This window comes from Cyprinodon variegatus, unplaced genomic scaffold (assembly GCF_000732505.1).
Source record: "Cyprinodon variegatus isolate N-32 unplaced genomic scaffold, C_variegatus-1.0 Scaffold535, whole genome shotgun sequence".
Taxonomy (NCBI): Eukaryota; Metazoa; Chordata; class Actinopteri; order Cyprinodontiformes; family Cyprinodontidae; genus Cyprinodon; species Cyprinodon variegatus.
In genome coordinates, this window is record NW_015150988.1 from 160,466 (window position 1) to 179,162 (window position 18,697).

Sequence of the window (18,697 nt, forward strand, 5' to 3'; positions counted from 1 at the left end):
GTGTTCAAATGCAATTTTTTGAGTCTCAAATATTTTATTTGCATTCAAAAACTATTTTCTATGATTGAGACCTTTATCTTTTCATTGAAGTTACTTTTTTTTTGGATTGAATAATAAAAACACATATGTCCTACCCATTATATGGTCCAATCAAAAAACAATGTTACTTTGATTAAAAAAGTTGATTAAACAAAAAAGACTGGACTTCTTCAACGACTACAAGAACTGCTTTCATAAGGTTTGAGATGCAACAAATGTAAAGGGAAAACTTTTCTTCTGCTATGTTTTTATGAATCTTTTTCTATGAAGATGCCCAACTTTATTGTTCACTGTAGATCTACATTACGATGGATTACATCCCACAGAGGAGAGTATAATCTAGGACTCTAAAAATGAAAGATGGTTATAAACATCTCAGCATTTCAGCCTCTAAGCTGAAAATCTATCGTGATGAAAGGTATCAGTTTGTATCAAAATAATAAGTCGAATTAGAGACTGATTTTATTATGATAATTGGAACAGTGAGGCTCCATGAATTTAGCAGAGAAATCAGATCAAAAAAGGAGAAAATACTATAAAAAGTCAGACTGAGGGAGATGATTAAAGACCATTGAGTAAAGGTTTAAAGGACTCCAACCAATAAACCAGCAGCTTCATTAAGAGTCAGATTACTGTCGATGGAAGATTTATTTATGCTCTCTTCAAAAATAGGAAAACACAAAGAAGAGTTTGTGAATAAAAGGACGACATTTTCTTATGTTTAATAGATTTATATCATTAAAATCAAGCAAATAGAGAATAAAGCGTTATTCCCAGAGAAAATTGTCGTTATGTTGGAGGCTGATGCTGGAGCTCTAAAGTTACCTGGTTTGGTCTCATTTTTCCTCGTTTCTCTTCATAATAATCTTCAGTCCATCTGATCGTTTATTTCTCATTTCAAGTCTCCAACTTAACTCTATAATCTGATTTAAGGATCTTAATTCTTGTGTACTGAACACATTTTGCTGCAAGAACAAATAATTCCCCTTGAATAGACTTTAAAATAGTTTTGTTAGTCTATAAATCTCTGAATGGCTTAGCACCTTTTTATTTTCTTTACTCCAACTGTTTTTAATGTTCTTTTTTTTGTGCATTTTTTATTTCCTACTTGCTTTGAGTCTGTTTTATTTTCCTATATTTTAATCATGTAAAGCACTTTGAATTGTCTTTGTACTGGATTGGTCTATACAAATAAATTTGCCTTGCCTTGTATTAAGTGTTGGACTAACATATACCTTCTATTAGAAACAGTTTTGCCTGCTGTTCTCCTGACCCCATCGGTCACCCTGAGAAAACTCACACAGAAACAAGTCTCTTGTCCGCTTTTACATTCATGTCTGGAATAAAATACAAAGCAGAAAAGTTTCATCCTATAAACTGTGAATTTTGTTAGTTTAATAGTTTCATGTCATCAAAGTAAAACAAAAACAAAGAATAGACATTTTAACCAACTTATGACCATTTTATATATCCTGGCACAATTTTGTTTCTTTGTTAACATTTAAAATAAATTATGTTACATGTTAAAAAATAAATATGAACAAATACTAAATGCTTGATGGATTGTAGACACATCTTCTTTTGAGTGAGTAGAGAATAAAAACCCAACAACCAGCAGACCAGAGGGAATTTCTTAAAATTGGTTTGGAAAAATCAGACTTACACGTTAAATTCTGACTCACCTCAGATCCAACTGGGATAACAGTAACTTTAAAACTGAAAGTATTCAGATCCATGTACATTTCTACAGCTGAAAACATGAAATAAGAGGTGTTGATGTTCATCCAGATGGACGTCTAACCGCTGCAGCGGCTGTGGGTCTTCCTAAAGCAGCAGAGAAAACTCTGGGTAACCTGAGCCAGTTGTCTACAGCTCTTAGTGGTCTAAAATGTTGGATGGTTTAATAAGCATCCAGTTTGTTTTTCAGCCAGGAGAAAAACTTTCACCCACAGATTCCTCTACTGGCGGTGGCTAAATGTAGTGAGTGAATGAAACATTTACCATCCCTCAATGAAGACTAAGTGTGAGCTCCACTCCCAGCTGTCCCCACTTCCTGCCTTCGATTCAGACATTAACATGTGAACATGTGTTTTACTCTGTTTGGCCGACAACTTAGAAACTATAGGAGCTGCTGCATGTATAAACGTGCCGTATCGTCAGCGTTGTCCCAAAAAAAGGCATGATAATTATTTACATCACTGTGAGGGGGTGCACTTAGTTTGATGAGGTATTGCTCTGAATTTCTGCCTTATAAACTAACCTGAGGTACACTGAAGCTTCCGATTACTTTTATTTCTTCTGACAAGTCAAATTACTGATGCCTCTTAAAGATTTATCTCAGAAATCACATAAAAATGGCTTCTCATCGATGCCTTTTATAGTGACGTAAAAGACTAGCTCTGGTTCTTAAATATTTCCCACAGGAATCACAACGGTAAGGCTTTTCTCCTGTGTGAGTTCTTCTGTGACATGTCAAATTACGATGCTCTTTGAAAGATTTATCGCATAAATCACAGGAATAAAGCTTCTCACCAGTGTGAGTTCTGTAGTGACGCAACAGATTAGCCCTCGTCCTGAAAAATTTATCACATGAATCACAAGGATAAGGTCTCTCACCAGTGTGAGTTCTAAGGTGACAAGTTAAATCATGTTTTTGTCGAAAAGATTTTTTACAAAACTTACAAGAAAAAGGTTTTTTGTCTGTGTGAGTCTGAGAGTGACGAGTTAAATCATTCCTTCTTGTAAAAGATTTTTCACACAACTTGCAGGTATACGGCCTCTTATCCTTGTGAGTTCTCTTGTGACATGCTAAATTACCCCCATCTCTAAAACATTTGTCACACTTATGGCAAGAATAAGGCTTCTCACCTGTGTGAGTTCTAAGGTGGGAAGTCAAATGTTGTCTTTGTCGAAAAGACTTCTCACATAAATCGCAACAATAAGGCTTCTCACCTGTGTGAGTTCTGTAGTGACTAGCCAAATGACTGCTGCGCCCAAAGGATTTATCACACAAATCGCAAGAAAAAGGCTTCTCACCTGTGTGAATTCTGGAGTGACATAACAGATTCGCCCTCGTCCTGAAAGATTTCTCGCATACATCACAAGGATAAGGCTTTTTAGCTGTGTGAGTTTGAAGGTGACGAGTCAAAGTACAACGTTGAATGAAGGACTTCTGGCATAATTTACAGGAATATAGCCCTTCACCTTTGTGACTTTGTCTATGACTGACCAAATCTCCGCTGTCCCTAAAAGTTTCACCACATATATCACATGGATACAGCTTTCCACCTGTATGAGCTCTTTTGTGTTTATCTAAACGACCTGTGTTTTTAAAATGTTTACTACAAACTGCAGAAGCAAATAATATCTCCCCTGTGTGGCTGCTAGTGTGAGCATCCAAGTGCGTACTGGTCCTGAACCATTCACCACATATTTTACACGAAGCTGAAGCTCCTTTATGTCTTTTTACTCTAGAACTGTCCACAGTGTCTGTGTGCTTCCTCAGGTCCTGATGTCTCTTCTCTGGCTGAAGGTCTTCAAAAGGAGATGTTCCATAGTCTTTCTGGTTCCCTCTTTGTTGATGTTGGTTCTCTGCTTCAGGGGAGTTTGCAGAGAAGACCTGGTTCTGGTTTGGTTCTGGTTCATGGGTGTCTGTGTGTTCTTCAGTAGGGTTCAAGATTAAAACGTCAGCTTCCTGTTTCACTACAAGACAATGCTTATCCTGACCTCTGCAGAGATTTTCATATTCCTCCTCGATCTTCACAGGTTCTGGTTCCTCTTCAATCTTCACAGGTTCTGGTTCCTTCTCAATCTTCATGGATTCTGGTTCCTCTTCAATCTTCACAAGTTCTGGTTCATCTTTAGTCTTCACAGGTTCTGGTTCCTCTTCGATCTTTACAAGTTCTGGTTCCTCTTCAATCTTCACAGGTTCTGGTTCCTCTTCAATCTTCATGGATTCTGGTTCCTCTTTAGTCTTCACAAGTTCTGGTTCCTCTTCAATCTTCACAGGTTTTGTTCCTTCTTTTTTTCCATATTCTAGTTCCTCCTTTATCTTTACAATCGGGTTCAATTCTGATGCATAATGGAGTCTTCCAGAAGTCTCCATAGAGCTGTTGGTCTCCTGCGTCACTTGGAGCTGCTCTTCATCCTGAAAGATCCACAGCTCAATATGTTCTGGTCCAAGTGGTTGATGTTCTGGTTCCTCCTTGAACTCAATCATCAACTGTGGATCTGGTTCCTCCGGTTCTTCTTTCATTTCTCTACTGTTTGGTATCCTATGGTCCGGAACCGACTTCCTTTCTTCAGTAACGGGGAGCCAGTCCTGAACTTCCAACATGGAATCAGACATGAAACCCGCTGGAATGAAGAACAGAACAATATTAATGCAGCGAGTGGGCAGAGTTCATGTTCTGCTATATTTAACCAACTAACCCTTAATTCTTATTAGTTGAATTTATTCTGCTGATAGGTCATTTTTGTTTCCTTTATAAAATATGCCCTTTTATAAATATTTCATTTAAAAAAAGTATTAAACATGCTTAATATTTAAAATAACGACTAGAGGTGATGCTAGTGTGGGACTGGGGAGTTTATTTACACTGATTCTTCTTCTCTACAATTATAGCGTTTAATGCAGACTCTAATCTCTCTAATTATCTCTGCAGGCCTGTTTGATCTAAACAAGCACTAAAAACATTAAAACAACGGTGTAAACTGAAAACCAGCGACACTGAGGGGAACATGGAAGAAAGCTGGTGCAGTGGTTCGGGACCTCAGTCCTCGTGTACAAAGACAGGCACACAAAAAAAACATTCATACTTACTCAACATAAACTTATGTAAAAATAACACTTGATGTAAAAAACTATAAAGCACCTTAGTACACTGAAATATGAGCCCTGCCATTTAATTTAAAACAGGAACCTGCAACAGTGATGTTCTATTCATTAGTTTGAGCTTTTATGGTTAAATCCTAATGTTCAGTGTTTAAACTAAATCATATTTAGACTCAAAAATGTAAGCAAATCATCCCTAAAAATCCTGGAATCAGCCTCAGCTGGATATAAACCATAGATGTTCTCTGTTTTGATCCATAATCACATGTGCATAAACAGCTGCATAACTGTGGAAAGACAGGAGCTTAGCTGGTGGGAGCGTTACAGAGGCAAGATCTAGGAGGAGGAGTTCAGAGACTCCATCCTGCTGTGGGGACATGATGGAGGATTATTAGCTGGTTCTGATATGCAGACTCACCCTCTAACTGTCCAACAAGCTTCTCTGAGAATTTATTTATTATTATTATTTATTATGTATTTGGCAGAATACTGACTCCATACCATCACATGCTACCACATATGTGAAAGCATCACAAACATTCAAAAGTGACCACAGCATCAGCCAGAAACAGAGGTACTACGAAGTGGGGTTTTTTTGTCACTACCTGCAGAAACACTGTTTTATTTATTGTGTCTTGCTGATGTGAAACTGATTTTAAATCAGTGTTGCTTGCTTCCTAAGTGGTCAGTTTGATTTGACAGAAGCTTGATTTAATTAAAGTTATACTGTATTGTTTGTGTGTTCCTTGTATTTTTTTTCAGCAGTGTGCATTATATCAACCAAATTGCAGACATATATATATAATGATAAAAGCTTCAGCCACACCGTTCAGCCCTGCTGGAAAGATCTCACATTATTTTCTGAAACAATTATATTAATAATCAACTCGTTGAAGCCTAAAATTGATGATGGGTCCAGGCACACCGATGTGTCGGTGCATGCATGAAGCCCACACTGCATGAGTGCACGTGTTGCTTCAAGAAAGTAATGTAACTGATACAGGAGTGGTTTCTAACTGAATGACTCATTAAACTGTGTTAAAAAAAACTTCTGTCAACATGATGCATCTGCTAAAATTATGTCTCATCTTTTTTGGTTTATTATTAAAATGATCAAGAATTTCAGAGCAGCCTAAAAGGAGTAGGAACGGTTCAGCCGTTGCATTTTAAATTTTGTTTTTTCTCGTTTTATGATCCTTTTCCACTCAGTTATCACTCAACTTATCTGATGTAAAGATCAGTTTAAATTGACTCTGTTTATTTACTTTATTGTTTTAAAATATGATTCAAAACCCTAGTCCACAAGCATCCTCAGTCACATTTTCATGTATATGTTTCCATTATTTATAGGCTGCATCTAAAAATATCAAAGATATTTTCAACATAGATATGAATTAACACAAGATAACCTACAATAACTTAAATGTTATCAATGTACTAGGGCTTCAAATCCATTTAGTTCAGTTTAGTCTGTGAAATAAGCTGCCTGTAGTGTCTATAAATGTCCAGCAGGTGTCAGTATTATGTGAGACAGAATCAACGCAGCATCAATACAGTTTGGTTTAAAATGCCTCATTAACCTTCTCTAACATTCAGATTAACTTTTGCTGTTTTCAAAGCTGCTCGTTATTCTATTGATTCCTGTTTTATTATGAAAAAAAAAAAACAGCCAGCAGTTTACCTGCAGGATCTTCGCTCTTCGGGTTTTCCAGCTGATGATCGATGAGTATGAATATTTTATCCGCGGCTGTTAGTTTCTCTCTGATTTATTCTTTCAGATGATGAATAAAATATAACCTGTTGCTGCAAACAGAAACCGTTTTTAAACAACAAAAAGAAGATAACGCTGCAAGCGAAGTTTACTTCCGGTGGGGGGTGTCTCAGAGATTTTAGTCCGATACAGCAGCGAGCCTTTAGTTCCGCCTCCAGCTGCAGTTTTTCTCTGTTTTGAAATTTTTTTAATCAAATGGTTTTCAAACCTCAATGAAATCAGTAAAATCTAAAATAGAACCTAATACGCCAACATTTTAGAGAGATGAATATGATTCAACTATTTGCCATCAGTTGCCTTTCATTTAACAAAATGTGGAGATTAAGTTTTTCTATTTAAATGGTAGCTCTTGAGGCAGTAAATATTTTAAATAAGATAAAAGTTTAAACATGATCGAGTAAGGTACTTCTCTACAGTCCTCAAATACAGCTGCATTAAAAATATATATCAGAGCACATCTATCAGGGTTGATCATAGTGATGGACTTTTTCAAAAATAATTAATTGTTTTCTTTTTCTAAGGATTTCAAAAAGTAAACGAGTCGAATCAGGAAGAATGAGCTTTCAGATTTCTCACATTTGTAATTGAAATGATCCGAGAAAATATGACAATCAGTTGTCCAATAAACTTGAGTTCTTAATGTTTAATGGTTTCAAGTAATCGAAAATAGCATACATTATTAAATTATGTTTAAAACAAAACAGTCCTCACCTGTGATCAAAGTAAAGCTTTATTAAAAACAAAATGTAAAGCAATGAAATTAATACAGCCTCAAACAGAAAATCCTGCAGCAAAAATCAGAGAATAAATCAGAAAAGCAATCAAGAAAAGGAAAACCTTCAGGTATTGATTTAAACCGTTTAGGAGAAGTTTGCATATTTCTATTTAGAGGAAGACTGATCCACAGACTGGGATCCAGTACTGAGACGTACAATATCCCACTATGTCCCACTAGCTTCTCATTGGGTGTGTTTGATTTCAGTGGCTGCATTTCTCATGGACCTGGTCTACACAGACGGTCCTTCAAGGTCCGTAAAAAAATAAGGAGGCCAGAAGAGTTTGGTTATAGATTCAGGTCCAGCCTTCGCCCGCATTCATCGCTGTATGGTCTGTTGCCTAGCAACTGTGTTAGTTGACACACAAAGCTGGCAAAGAATGGATACCAAACTTCTTACTACTGTTCTGGGAGCTAATAACATTTTTTGTGGAGCTTCAGCAGCAGTGTGAATATCAGATTTATATTCCCCACACTGCAGAGATATTAGAATCTGAGCTTAAATGACAGCCAAACACATTTGGACATGGGCAGATAAAAAGCTTTCAATAAACCAAACTTTACCCGCCACATATCTGACTCAATAGATTGATAGACTTTATTGATCTCACAGTGGAGAAATCCTCTTGTCACATCGACTCAATAGTCAACTAGAAGTTGCCAAAAGGAGGAAAAGGTGCATGAGGTATAAACAGTATGAGCAGTGCGTCCACATATACATATATATAACAGCTGAAGTCTCTTATTTAACAGGATTATTGCACAGGGTTATTGCAAAGGCTATTAAATGGGTATTTATATAAATAGGTATTTATATATAGTTATTGCACAGGGTATTAAATATAAAAACAGGTTATTGCACATTAGTTATGCAGTTATAATAAACCACATCTGATGGCAGCCGGGATGAAAGACATGTGATAGCTCTTCTTTTTATTAAACAGGGTGCATAAGTCTTTCACTAAAGAAGCTGCTCAGCTCCTCTACAGGGTGGAAGGTGTTGTCCATGATGGATTTAACCTTCGACATCGTTGAAATATTTAGCAAATGTTTGATATTATGTCACCCAGCTCCCCAGAGCTACAGCCAAACACATGGGGTGTCAGAGTTGACTACGACTCCTTTTCCATTGGATGGACGAAGCTGTCCAATTCTTGTTTATACCCCACAACCTTCAATCAAGGCACCTTCCACAGCTGCTAGTGAGACTTCATTGGGAGTGACACTTGATAGTTAGCTAAACATGTTAAATTGGTGACCTGTTATGTTATTATTGTCTTGTTGCTGCATTTATTTTGTCAGGGAAAACTAATCCTGAGTCAGTTAAAAATCAGGGAATTCTGAAATAATGTCAGACTGTGGAAACCCTGAATAAAATAACTATGTATAATGATTCTCTAGAAAAGTCACATTGTATTAATGGTGTTATCTTGTATAAACATACCGTGACTCTAAAATAAAAGTTATTCATTTGTGACATTGACTTCTGTCTTGTGATTTATCTTAAGTTTTTAACCTGTCAAGTTTTTTTTTTAGATTTTTAACATTACAATTTATATTTTTCCAAGCACACAACAGTTTAAAGCAAAGTTTAGTTTGAAAAGAATGAGCAGGAAGGATTGAAAAGCATGTTAACACGGTAATGTAGGCTTGAGTTCATTATCTGACGCATGCAGATACACACCAGGAACCTGGAAACTTAAAAAATACTGAATTACAAAAAACATTTAAAAAACAAACATGTTTCATTGATATATATACAAAAATTAATATTAGGAACTATATTTATCAAACATTATACTGGGCAAGTAAAAATAGTTTCTAGGCAAATGAAATGTGAAAGTCACTTGCCCAAAGGGCAAGTGGTAAAAATCCTTAACGTCAACCCCTGAATGGGGTAATCAAATTCAGCAGCTGCATCTACCGAAGGCCAGATTTGTCAGCCGATTACATCATAGCGCAGCGCTGGACTGTTCATATTAGAAGACTACTAGTTATGCGGCTGACAAATGCAGCGTTCTTTTTGCCATTTTTTAAGGACAGGTCGGCTGTATCCTCTCTATAGCTTTGGGTATCACCTGAATCATTGCACGGCCAAGCAAGCCGGCTGCTTCATGCTCAGAGGAAAAAGGAAAATGGTGCAAAACACTAGTGAAATTTGAAGGTGCAGTTTATTATAATACAAGTACGTGAATAGTTCCGTCCAACATTAATGAAAGTCATTGTTTTAAATGTTTAGTAAGTCAAATATGTGGCAGGAACTGTTTGGTTTATTAAAAGGTTTTATCCGTCCCTGTGCAAATGGGTTTAGCTGACATTTAAGCACAGATTCCAATATCTCTGCAGTGTGGGGAATATAAATCTTTACCAAGAACAGTAGTGAGAGTTCATCATTCAAGCCGGAGAAGGAATTTTATGCACTGGAGAATATGATCTACGTTAATTTGTGTGTTGACCCTCGGCAGGTTACAAAATAGATATAAACACAACTGAACAAGACAGGATTCTGATCAGCATTTATTTTATAAATTATTACAATTCAACTATTTTTTTCAAAATTGTGATTTAAATGACTGCAGAAAGTCACCAAAACCTGTGGCTGCTGCACAATCCTCTGAGTGTCTCTGCCCTAGTCCCAGATTAGTGGAAAATGATGATGATGAATGTGAGATTTAATTTTGATCTTACGCTGCACTAAACAGCCTGCAGGTGCTTCGACACCCATTTTTAGTGTATTACCTGCACCTAAAGGGCTGGAATGGGACGGCAGCATCTGACTCATTAAATGTAATGTGACAAAACTCTAGTCCCTTTGCGATTGCAGACTTAATTTTTTCATATTGTGGTTAATATATTGTAAATGCATGAATTGCTTTGAGATCAAACAACAGAAGATAAAAGCTCTAATGAGTTTTTGTGCTGCTGTCATATTAGATGGAAGCACAAGTAATCAAAGGCATGAACATAGATCCATGCAGAGCTCTGACAGCTGCAGCAGATTTTTGCTCCTTCATCTATTTATAGTCTGAATGGAGCAGAAACGAGGCTGCAGCAGCCCTATGTCCTCCAGCAGCCCGAGGCTCCATCCACACAAAGATTAAATCACAAAGATATAGTTTTTTTAATCTGTGGATTCAAACAATGCAGGGTTTTGGAAGTGGATAAAATAATAATAAAAATCAGATGACTCTGCGTTCATGTTTCAGCCTGTTCATGAGAGCTGGATCATCTTTATAAATGCTCCAGCTCTCTCTGTTGCTGCATGTTACCACTTTACCTCACATAACACTCTGCCCAGCGTTTGTGTCCCTGGTTTGGGTGTGATTCTGTGGCATTGTCACAATGCCACCAAAGGGTTTGCACTACAGGGTCTTTATTGCGGATGATTTTTTCAGAGCCGTTGATAAAAAATATTCCGCAGAAATAACATCTACAGACCTTTTAGACATTTTGGAGACATTTCAACGAAAACAAATGCTCCATAGGAAGAACGTAGAGGCTCTTAGTGTCCATCTAAACCAGGAAGTTAGTGGCAGAGGCTTCCTTCTTGGACCAATTTGATGTGTTGGACGTTCTGAGCACCGACAGGCTGACCTACGCTGGCAGCACTCGAACATCTATATTTAGCAGAGGATCTTTGGATTTCACACATAACATGTTCAGCCAGCCTCCCCTGCAATGAGAGCCTATTCCTGGTAGATTTTCACCTGTAGCTCAGTTTAAGCAGTAGGTTATTCTTAAATCTTAGCACAGCCATACCGTTGAGTTCAAAGATGTGCAAAGATGTCCTGTTCAATGAGACATTGTTGAATGTTTAAATTGGAATGGGTACAAGACTTTAATATTTAATTAAAGTAATATGAGGGCATATCACCCAGCCCTAATTATCATGCAGAGGTTTGCTCAATTTCACTGTCAGCAATTCAGACATTAACTGCTGTGCGAAAACACCTCGATTTTTTTTTTTGAATTTATGCCTTTTGAACTAACTTGGACTACTTCCATGTGACTTCTTCTATGACGAGCCAAATTACTGCTGTGCCCAAACGATTTATCACACAAGTCACAAGAATAAGGCTTTCCACCTGCATGAGTCTGAAGGTGGCGAGTCAACTCACCGCTACGCATGAAAGTTTCCTCGCACAATTTACAGGGATACTGCCTCTGGTTTCTGTGAGTTCTCTTGTGACTAGCCAGGTTACTGCTGTCTCTAAAAGATTTTTCACACATGTTACAAGGATACGGTTTCTCCCCGGTGTGAGTTCTTCTGTGACTGGCCAGATTACTGAGGTCTCTAAACGATTTATCGCACATATCACACGAGTATGGCTTCTCCCCGGTGTGAGTTCTACCATGACGAGTCAAATCGTGACTTTTTCGAAAAGACTTATTACAAACCTCACAAGAGTAAGGCTTCTCGCCCAAGTGGGTTTTCCTGTGACTCGCCAAGTTACTGCTGTATCTGTAGGATTTATCACATAAGTCACAGCTGTAGGGCTTCTCACCGGTGTGAGTCCGGAGGTGAGACGTCAACGTCTGACTGTGTCGAAAAGATTTCTCACACAACTGGCAGGAGTACGGCTTCTCCCCTGTGTGAGTTCTTCTGTGGCACGCCAAATTACTGAGGTCCTTAAAAGACTTATTGCACAAATCACAAGAATATGTCTTTTCACCGGTGTGAGTTTTAAGGTGATGGGTCAAATTGAGGCTTTGTTGGAAAGATTTAGCACAAAATGTACAGGAATAAGGTTTCTCATCTGCGTGAACTTCAAGATGACGAGTCAACGTAGCACGCTGCACAAAGGACTTGTTGCATAAGTCACAGGAATATGGCCTCTCACCTTTGTGAGTTTTCTTGTGGCGTGCCAAATCCCCCCGACCTCTAAACGATTCATCACACCAATCACAGAGAAAAACCTTGTGACCTGCGTGAGTTTTAAGGTGAACAGTCAAATGCTGTTTTTGACGAAAAGATTTACCGCACCGCTCACAACTGAAAGGCTTCTCACCAGTGTGAGTCCGATAGTGACGCACCAGAAGAGCCCTGCTTCTAAAAGATTTATCACACAAGTCACAAGAATAAGGTTTTTTTCTGTGTTTGTTTGGAGGAGCTGGAAGGATTAAAGGCATACAGAACCCTGCAGACGGACACGGCTGAACGGCCAAATCAGTACTCCCTTTGAACGGCTCCTCAGCCTCCTGCTTCAACTCAAACTGGTCGTCATCATCATTTTCCTCTTTAACCTTCACAGGTTCTCCTTCCTCCTTTATCTGCCATGGTTCTGGTCCACCGTAAGCAGGAGTCACCATGAAGCTGTCAGTCTCCTTCTTCACCAGAATCTGATCATCATCCTGATCGCTGCAGAGATGCTCCTCGTCCTCATCAATCATCACAGCTCCTGGTTCCTTTTTAATCGTCTCAGGTTCCAGTTGTTCTTCTTTAAGTTTCTCCTTCATTCCCATCATCGGATCCAGTTCTGATATATTGTGCAGTACGTCCTGATGAGCTGGAACCACCTTAGAGATGCTGGTCTCCTGCTTCACCGATAGCTGACCTTCATCCTGAAGGATAAAAAGTTGAATCGGTTCCGGTTCCTCCTGTTCCTCTTTGATCCTTACAGGTTCCGTTTCTTCTTTTATCTCTCGGATCTGCAGTTCTGGACCATTGGGGAATGTTTCCCGGTGAACTAGCCCATTCTGCTTCATTAGAAGCTGGCCTTCATCTTGAAGGACCCACAGATCAACATATTCTGGTCCAGCTGGTCGAGGTTCTGGTTCCTCTTTTAGCAAAGTCGTATGCTGTGGTTCTGGTTCCTCCTGTTCTTTTAGTCCTGTAGCTCCTGGTATATTCCGGTCAGGAATGGAGTTCCTGTCTTCAGGTATGAGAAGATGGCCCCTGAGAACCTCCCAGGTGGTGACAGACATGTTTCTGCTGAGGGCCTGAGGCAGAGAAGAACAGGAGAACATTAAAGTCAAGAATGGATAAGTAATGTTCTAGCTCCACTTGATTAACCAGGAGAGTCGGTGTGCATCACAAACATGTCAGAAATCAGGTTCATACGGATAATTCTTGTGCTCAAACTTGATTATTTCTGAAGATGTTTTAATATCCAATCCAGAGGTCATAATAAATGTGACGTAACTTTTATGTTTTTCTCCTGGTAAGGTAAAAAACTTCAAACTATTTTGTTTTGATTTGAAACCAACAAAGAAGGTTTTTATTTTTCTTTAATTCAACCAAAACAAGAAAAGATATTTTTCCCCTAAATGAAAACTGATTGAACAGGTAATGAGCTTTAAATGTGTTTTTATATAATTTCATGGGCCCAGTTGTCTGACCCCGGAAACGTCAAGGGCCACGAAAACTAAAGGGGGAGGGGACATTTTTTCTACACTCACAAACTTTTCATTTTATTCCGTGGAAATAAAGGGATAACTTTATCAACAATTAATGACAAATCCTGTAAAGACTGGAATCTGCCTTCGGTCCTTTTCTCAGGTCATCCTGAGCATAAATCTACCCACTAACACGAGCAGCAATCTTCTCCGTCGTCATCTTCCTCTCCTTTGCAGCTGTAGCGCTGTTTCTCCATCTTTTAAACAAATTCAACTTTGCTTTTTTATTTCAGCAATAAAATTGGTACTTCCTGTTGCCTGATGTCATGGTGACTCGTTGCTCCACTGATGATGGCTCTTCCTACATATCATGCATGTGCTCAACTGTGAGTGGCCTACTTAGAATGGAATAAACTAATTCAGTTTTTATTAAACTGAAAACTCACAGTTCAGGACAGAAAACAGATAAAATAGTGATCGTCTTTGAGCCTTATAGAACAAAACGGGGACAGTAGAAAGTGCAGCTCATATCTCTCCTCTCTTTATGAAAAAAAAAATGACAGAAAAAAAAAAACACATTTAAAGTTCCATAATGCGCTTAGGGCAGCAGAAGCAGCCGCTTTACATGCAAAGTCTATGGTTGACGTGCATCAAGGAGTAACCGAAGGTTCTGCAGCGGATTTAGACCAGCAGGAGCAGCGCATCATTAGCTTGTGAGCATCTGAGATGCATCACGAGCTTCACAAGCAGTAGATGCTGGAGTTGGAAAAACATTTTTGCTGCTTTATGCGCCACATCAACCAATCAGAAAAGCTTATCTGGGAGCTGGCAGGGAGACAGACACAGCACTGCTGATGCAGAGCGGCATGTTCACTCCTCTGAAACAGTTTATTAACGCTGGTGCCCACAGTTTGTACCACATAGCTGAAAAACGCTAACATCTACTTCCAGCCGCCACCAACAGTAGGGGAAAACCCCCAAGAGGTGACCGGGCCTGAGGCAGCTGCTGCTGGGGATTCCCAGTACCACCGGTATGTGGGGGTCTGAGCGGCTCCAACAGAGAAATAATATTTGAAGGCAGCATCGTAATCCTGATGAACTGACTGCACAGACAATGTTTTCAGGTGGACTTTCTCACTTAAAAATATATTAAAACTACTGTACTGACCCAAATATAGGACTACCCTGATTATAAGATGACTTTCCCCTTCTATGGACTTGTTTTTAGGAAGAAAGCCAAAGCCCAAAAAGAAATAAAAATAAAATTAATTTTATTTGGTTTACAGATACTATTTTATGTTGAAGTGCTAACAGTTGAAATAATATTGGATTAAAAGACTTGTGCAAATATACAATAAAAAGTAAATAAAATAAAAAAAAACAGTAATGACACATTTAACTGAAATCTTTATCTTACTTCAACTTAAATGAAATCTAAACTTTGCTCACCGAAAGTCTGAAAAACCTCCTCCTCCTCTACCCTCTGCCTCGTTGCGGTCGCTGTCACTTCTACTCTCACCCCCCTGCAGCTCTGATATATATATATATATATATATATATATATATATATATATATATATATATATATATATATATATATATGTTCAGGAATCTGGAGAATATCAAACATGTTTGATTTTCTCCCGACCGTCGTGGGCAAAGAAGGATTCTTCTTTTTATTCCTCCTCTCAGATGTAAACACAGCAGCGTGGCGGGGATGCAATGAGTGAAATGCAGCTCCGTCTGCAAAATTGATGGACCGCAGCAGCCACGCCTGCTCAGCCACGTCCTTTTTCCAAATATGTCATCCCCCTTTCTTTCTAGAACCCTCAGCACAAAATTGCCAAGGCAGCGCGGTTCACTATAGTGAGCTTAATATTCCCCTTCTATTTGTTTGGCTTCCGGATAGGCGAGTCAGAGCAGCTCCATCTCACTGCGGAGCTGAGTCCGACGTGATTTTTAGTCATAGTGTGAGCAGGTAGATCGCATCAGAGCATCGGGCCGAACATAATCGTGAGCTGTAAACTCACACTGTAAAACTAAACCCTGTGTTTAGTCGTACGGTGTGAGCAGCAGATGAGTGCAATGATTGAAAAAAATTGCACAGTGTACGCTGGGCTTTAAAGAGCAGAAAGTGAACTATTTATAGGTGGCCATCTTGGATTCAAACACAGTTTATCTGAACCCTTTGTGTGCCTTCCCACTGAGCATGGTGTCTACAGCGGTGGACACACATGGTATCCCTACGCAGACTGCGTGGTCACCACTATGCTCTAATGGCATGCTACAGACCTGAGTGCCATCAGACCTAGTGTCCTCACATGGAGCAAGCGACGGTCACTGAAGTTAAAAACTATGAACATTTTCAATAAAATCGAGTTGTGGCACAATAAAAAAATTAAAAATAAAATCAGGAACCGGTTGTCTGTGACGTAGGTTTGAGACATGAAGACAAAGCTTTGTTCAGTCTGAATAGATTATAGAGGAAATAATGTTAACAAAGGATGAAATAATGAATGATCTGTAGAGGTTATCAGTTGACTTTAAAAAAAAAACATTTTAATTTAGTACTAGAAGTTCTACTTTAAGAGCTGGTGGTTTACTAAATATCAAACAATAATTCCAGCCACTAAATAAGATAAACATGCCCCTTCTTATAATCATTACCAGCAATGAAAATACATGTGATGTTATTCAATAACTTTATGTCAGGAAACTAGAGCAGGACTAATGTCTGCTGGGACGGTGATGTCACCAGCTTTAATTAAAATCATTCACCAAATCAGCAGAAATGATTGTTTTCTCTGCACAAATGAAGTAGCACTGAAAAAGTAGGCTGGATAATTTTTTATTCAATTCAAATCTTAATGGGGGTGATAGTTGACCTCTGGATGACCTAAAAAATAATCTTTTAATATCTCTGAAACCAAAGGAGCAGAAACCACAACTTAACTGCTCTAATGGAGTTCTAACCAATCAGTGTTATATTTTTTTCCACACCAGTGAGGTGTCAGCTTCACACAGCTGAAGCACCTCCTATGTGATGATGCGGTCCAGGGTGTAAACACTGCAGCCAATCCATGTGGTGCTCGTGGAAACGGGTTTTATGCCCAGCTCCATTACTTCCTGAACCTCAGCTCCTTTGGTTCCCATCTTATTACAGGTCAAAGTGACTAACTAGGAGGATATGGCCACTGTTATTACTTCCTTTTGTGAGTAAATGTGACATGCCAGCAGCATCTCAGGAGTTGGTCCATCAGGAAAATTCAAGTTTAAAACCAATGGCTCAATCCAAATACCTTAAACGTCATCAAAGCTACGGTGGAAGACAGTCGTCATATTAAATTCTACCTGAACAGTGCTAAATGTTAAGAAGGAGTCACAACCAGGAACATGTATTATTGGTAACTGGCTTAACGAGAAAAAGGGGCATCTATAGCCTGAATGTTTTAATTGCATGAAATGCTGGACATTGAACCGCAACGATTTATGCAGAGCCAAAACTGCAAACTTCTGCCAGTATCAGAATAAAACTTTATATTCTGTTTACAGGCAGTATTTGTTGCTTTGATGCCATGGAGATTACTGACTTTACATCTCTCATCTTTGCTGCTCACATTTCTGTAGAGGTCAGTTTTCAAAGAAACTGCATAAATCAGGATGTCAGGAATCTCTAACAAAAAGAGAAAAAATATAACTCTCAATCAATCTGATGGTTGAACAACCTAAATAGTTTATTAAAAACAATACATTCACGTGCTGTTGTGCTCATAATTATTGGATCAGACCAAAAAAAAAATTGTTTCATTAAAAGATGGTTTATTTTGTATATATGACGTTCATTTAAACTGTGATTAATTATTTACAGAGCCTGTAATTAAGTTGATTAAAGGTTTTAATCGCCTCCCACCACTAGTGATTATTTGAGAACAGTTTTAGCAAAAAAAAGTAATGTAAATACCTTTAGAAGATGTGAAGATATGCAGGAAGACAATAATATCAGGTGGGTTCAGGCTGAAATTTTTTAGTTAAAGGTAAAAAAATTGGAAGGAAATATATTTGCATTCCTGCTCCTTCTCTATGATCACTGCCTCCTCTGACAGCAATAGGCTTCCGTATAAATGAGCTTTAAAAAATGAAACCAATTTATTGTGAATACTCAACCTATTGGGATATGAAAAAAAAACTTATCGTTTCTAACACTAAATACGTAAAAAGCAGAAAAATAGTAAAAAAGTTTCATGTAAGAAAAACAAAACCAACCAAGAAGTGAGCGCTGGATTTATAGATACTACTATAGATATAGTATTTTGAAAAGATATTTAAGATGAAGATGAAGTTCCAGTTTCTTTGGTTCATTTAGAAACGAGGCGAATAATCATCCGCTGTATAAACTAGTCCCCTGTGGTAATCTGTTTTCCAGTTTCAATCAGAGCTCTGAACCGCGGACCTACCTGCAGGTTCTGGTCTGATCCGGATTTTCAGCTGATAGCCAGCAGTCTGACGATTTCAATATTTACTATGAACAGAAGATCACAAAACAAACCATTTTCCTCTCTAGAAGAAACTGATCGCTCCCTAAATGTTGACGCTACCAGAATGTTATTGTTTATTTCCGCCGGATATCACTGGCGGACACTTAGAGAAACAGCTTCTCCAATTCAAGTTCCGCTTCTGATGTTCCTGACCATAGATATCCATAATATTTTATTTATTTATTTACTTTATTATGGATATCTATGTTCCTGACCGCTGATATAAACATATCGATCCCTTCCACCAATGGGAACCGACGTGATTTGGTGGCGTCATCTTGTGGTGTTTGACAGCTCCTCTCAGTGTAATGTTAGCAAGCACAGAATACATTTTAATCAACTGTAACTCGCTGAACATTGAACTAATTTTCACATTTTTTTTATGAAAACAAACAAACTGTGTATTT

General features: G+C 38.3%; 2 protein-coding genes across 2 annotated transcripts; both read right to left on the reverse strand.

The window, feature by feature from the left end:
* Nucleotides 1-1,496: 1,496 nt before the first annotated feature.
* On the reverse strand, nt 1,497-6,730 carry LOC107095291 (zinc finger protein 2 homolog). The gene is made up of 2 exons (XM_015391308.1): nt 6,555-6,730; nt 1,497-4,395 (listed from the first exon to the last, which is right to left on the reverse strand). The coding sequence occupies exon 2, from the start codon at nt 4,385-4,387 to the stop codon at nt 2,402-2,404; it is 1,986 nt and encodes a 661-aa protein (XP_015246794.1). The 5' UTR covers nt 4,388-4,395; nt 6,555-6,730; the 3' UTR covers nt 1,497-2,401.
* Nucleotides 6,731-10,347: 3,617 nt separating this feature from the next.
* On the reverse strand, nt 10,348-18,340 carry LOC107095290 (zinc finger protein 2 homolog). Its single transcript, XM_015391307.1, has 2 exons — nt 18,210-18,340; nt 10,348-13,359 (listed from the first exon to the last, which is right to left on the reverse strand). Exon 2 carries the CDS (start codon nt 13,342-13,344, stop codon nt 11,350-11,352), a length of 1,995 nt encoding a protein of 664 aa, XP_015246793.1. The 5' UTR covers nt 13,345-13,359; nt 18,210-18,340; the 3' UTR covers nt 10,348-11,349.
* Nucleotides 18,341-18,697: the final 357 nt, after the last annotated feature.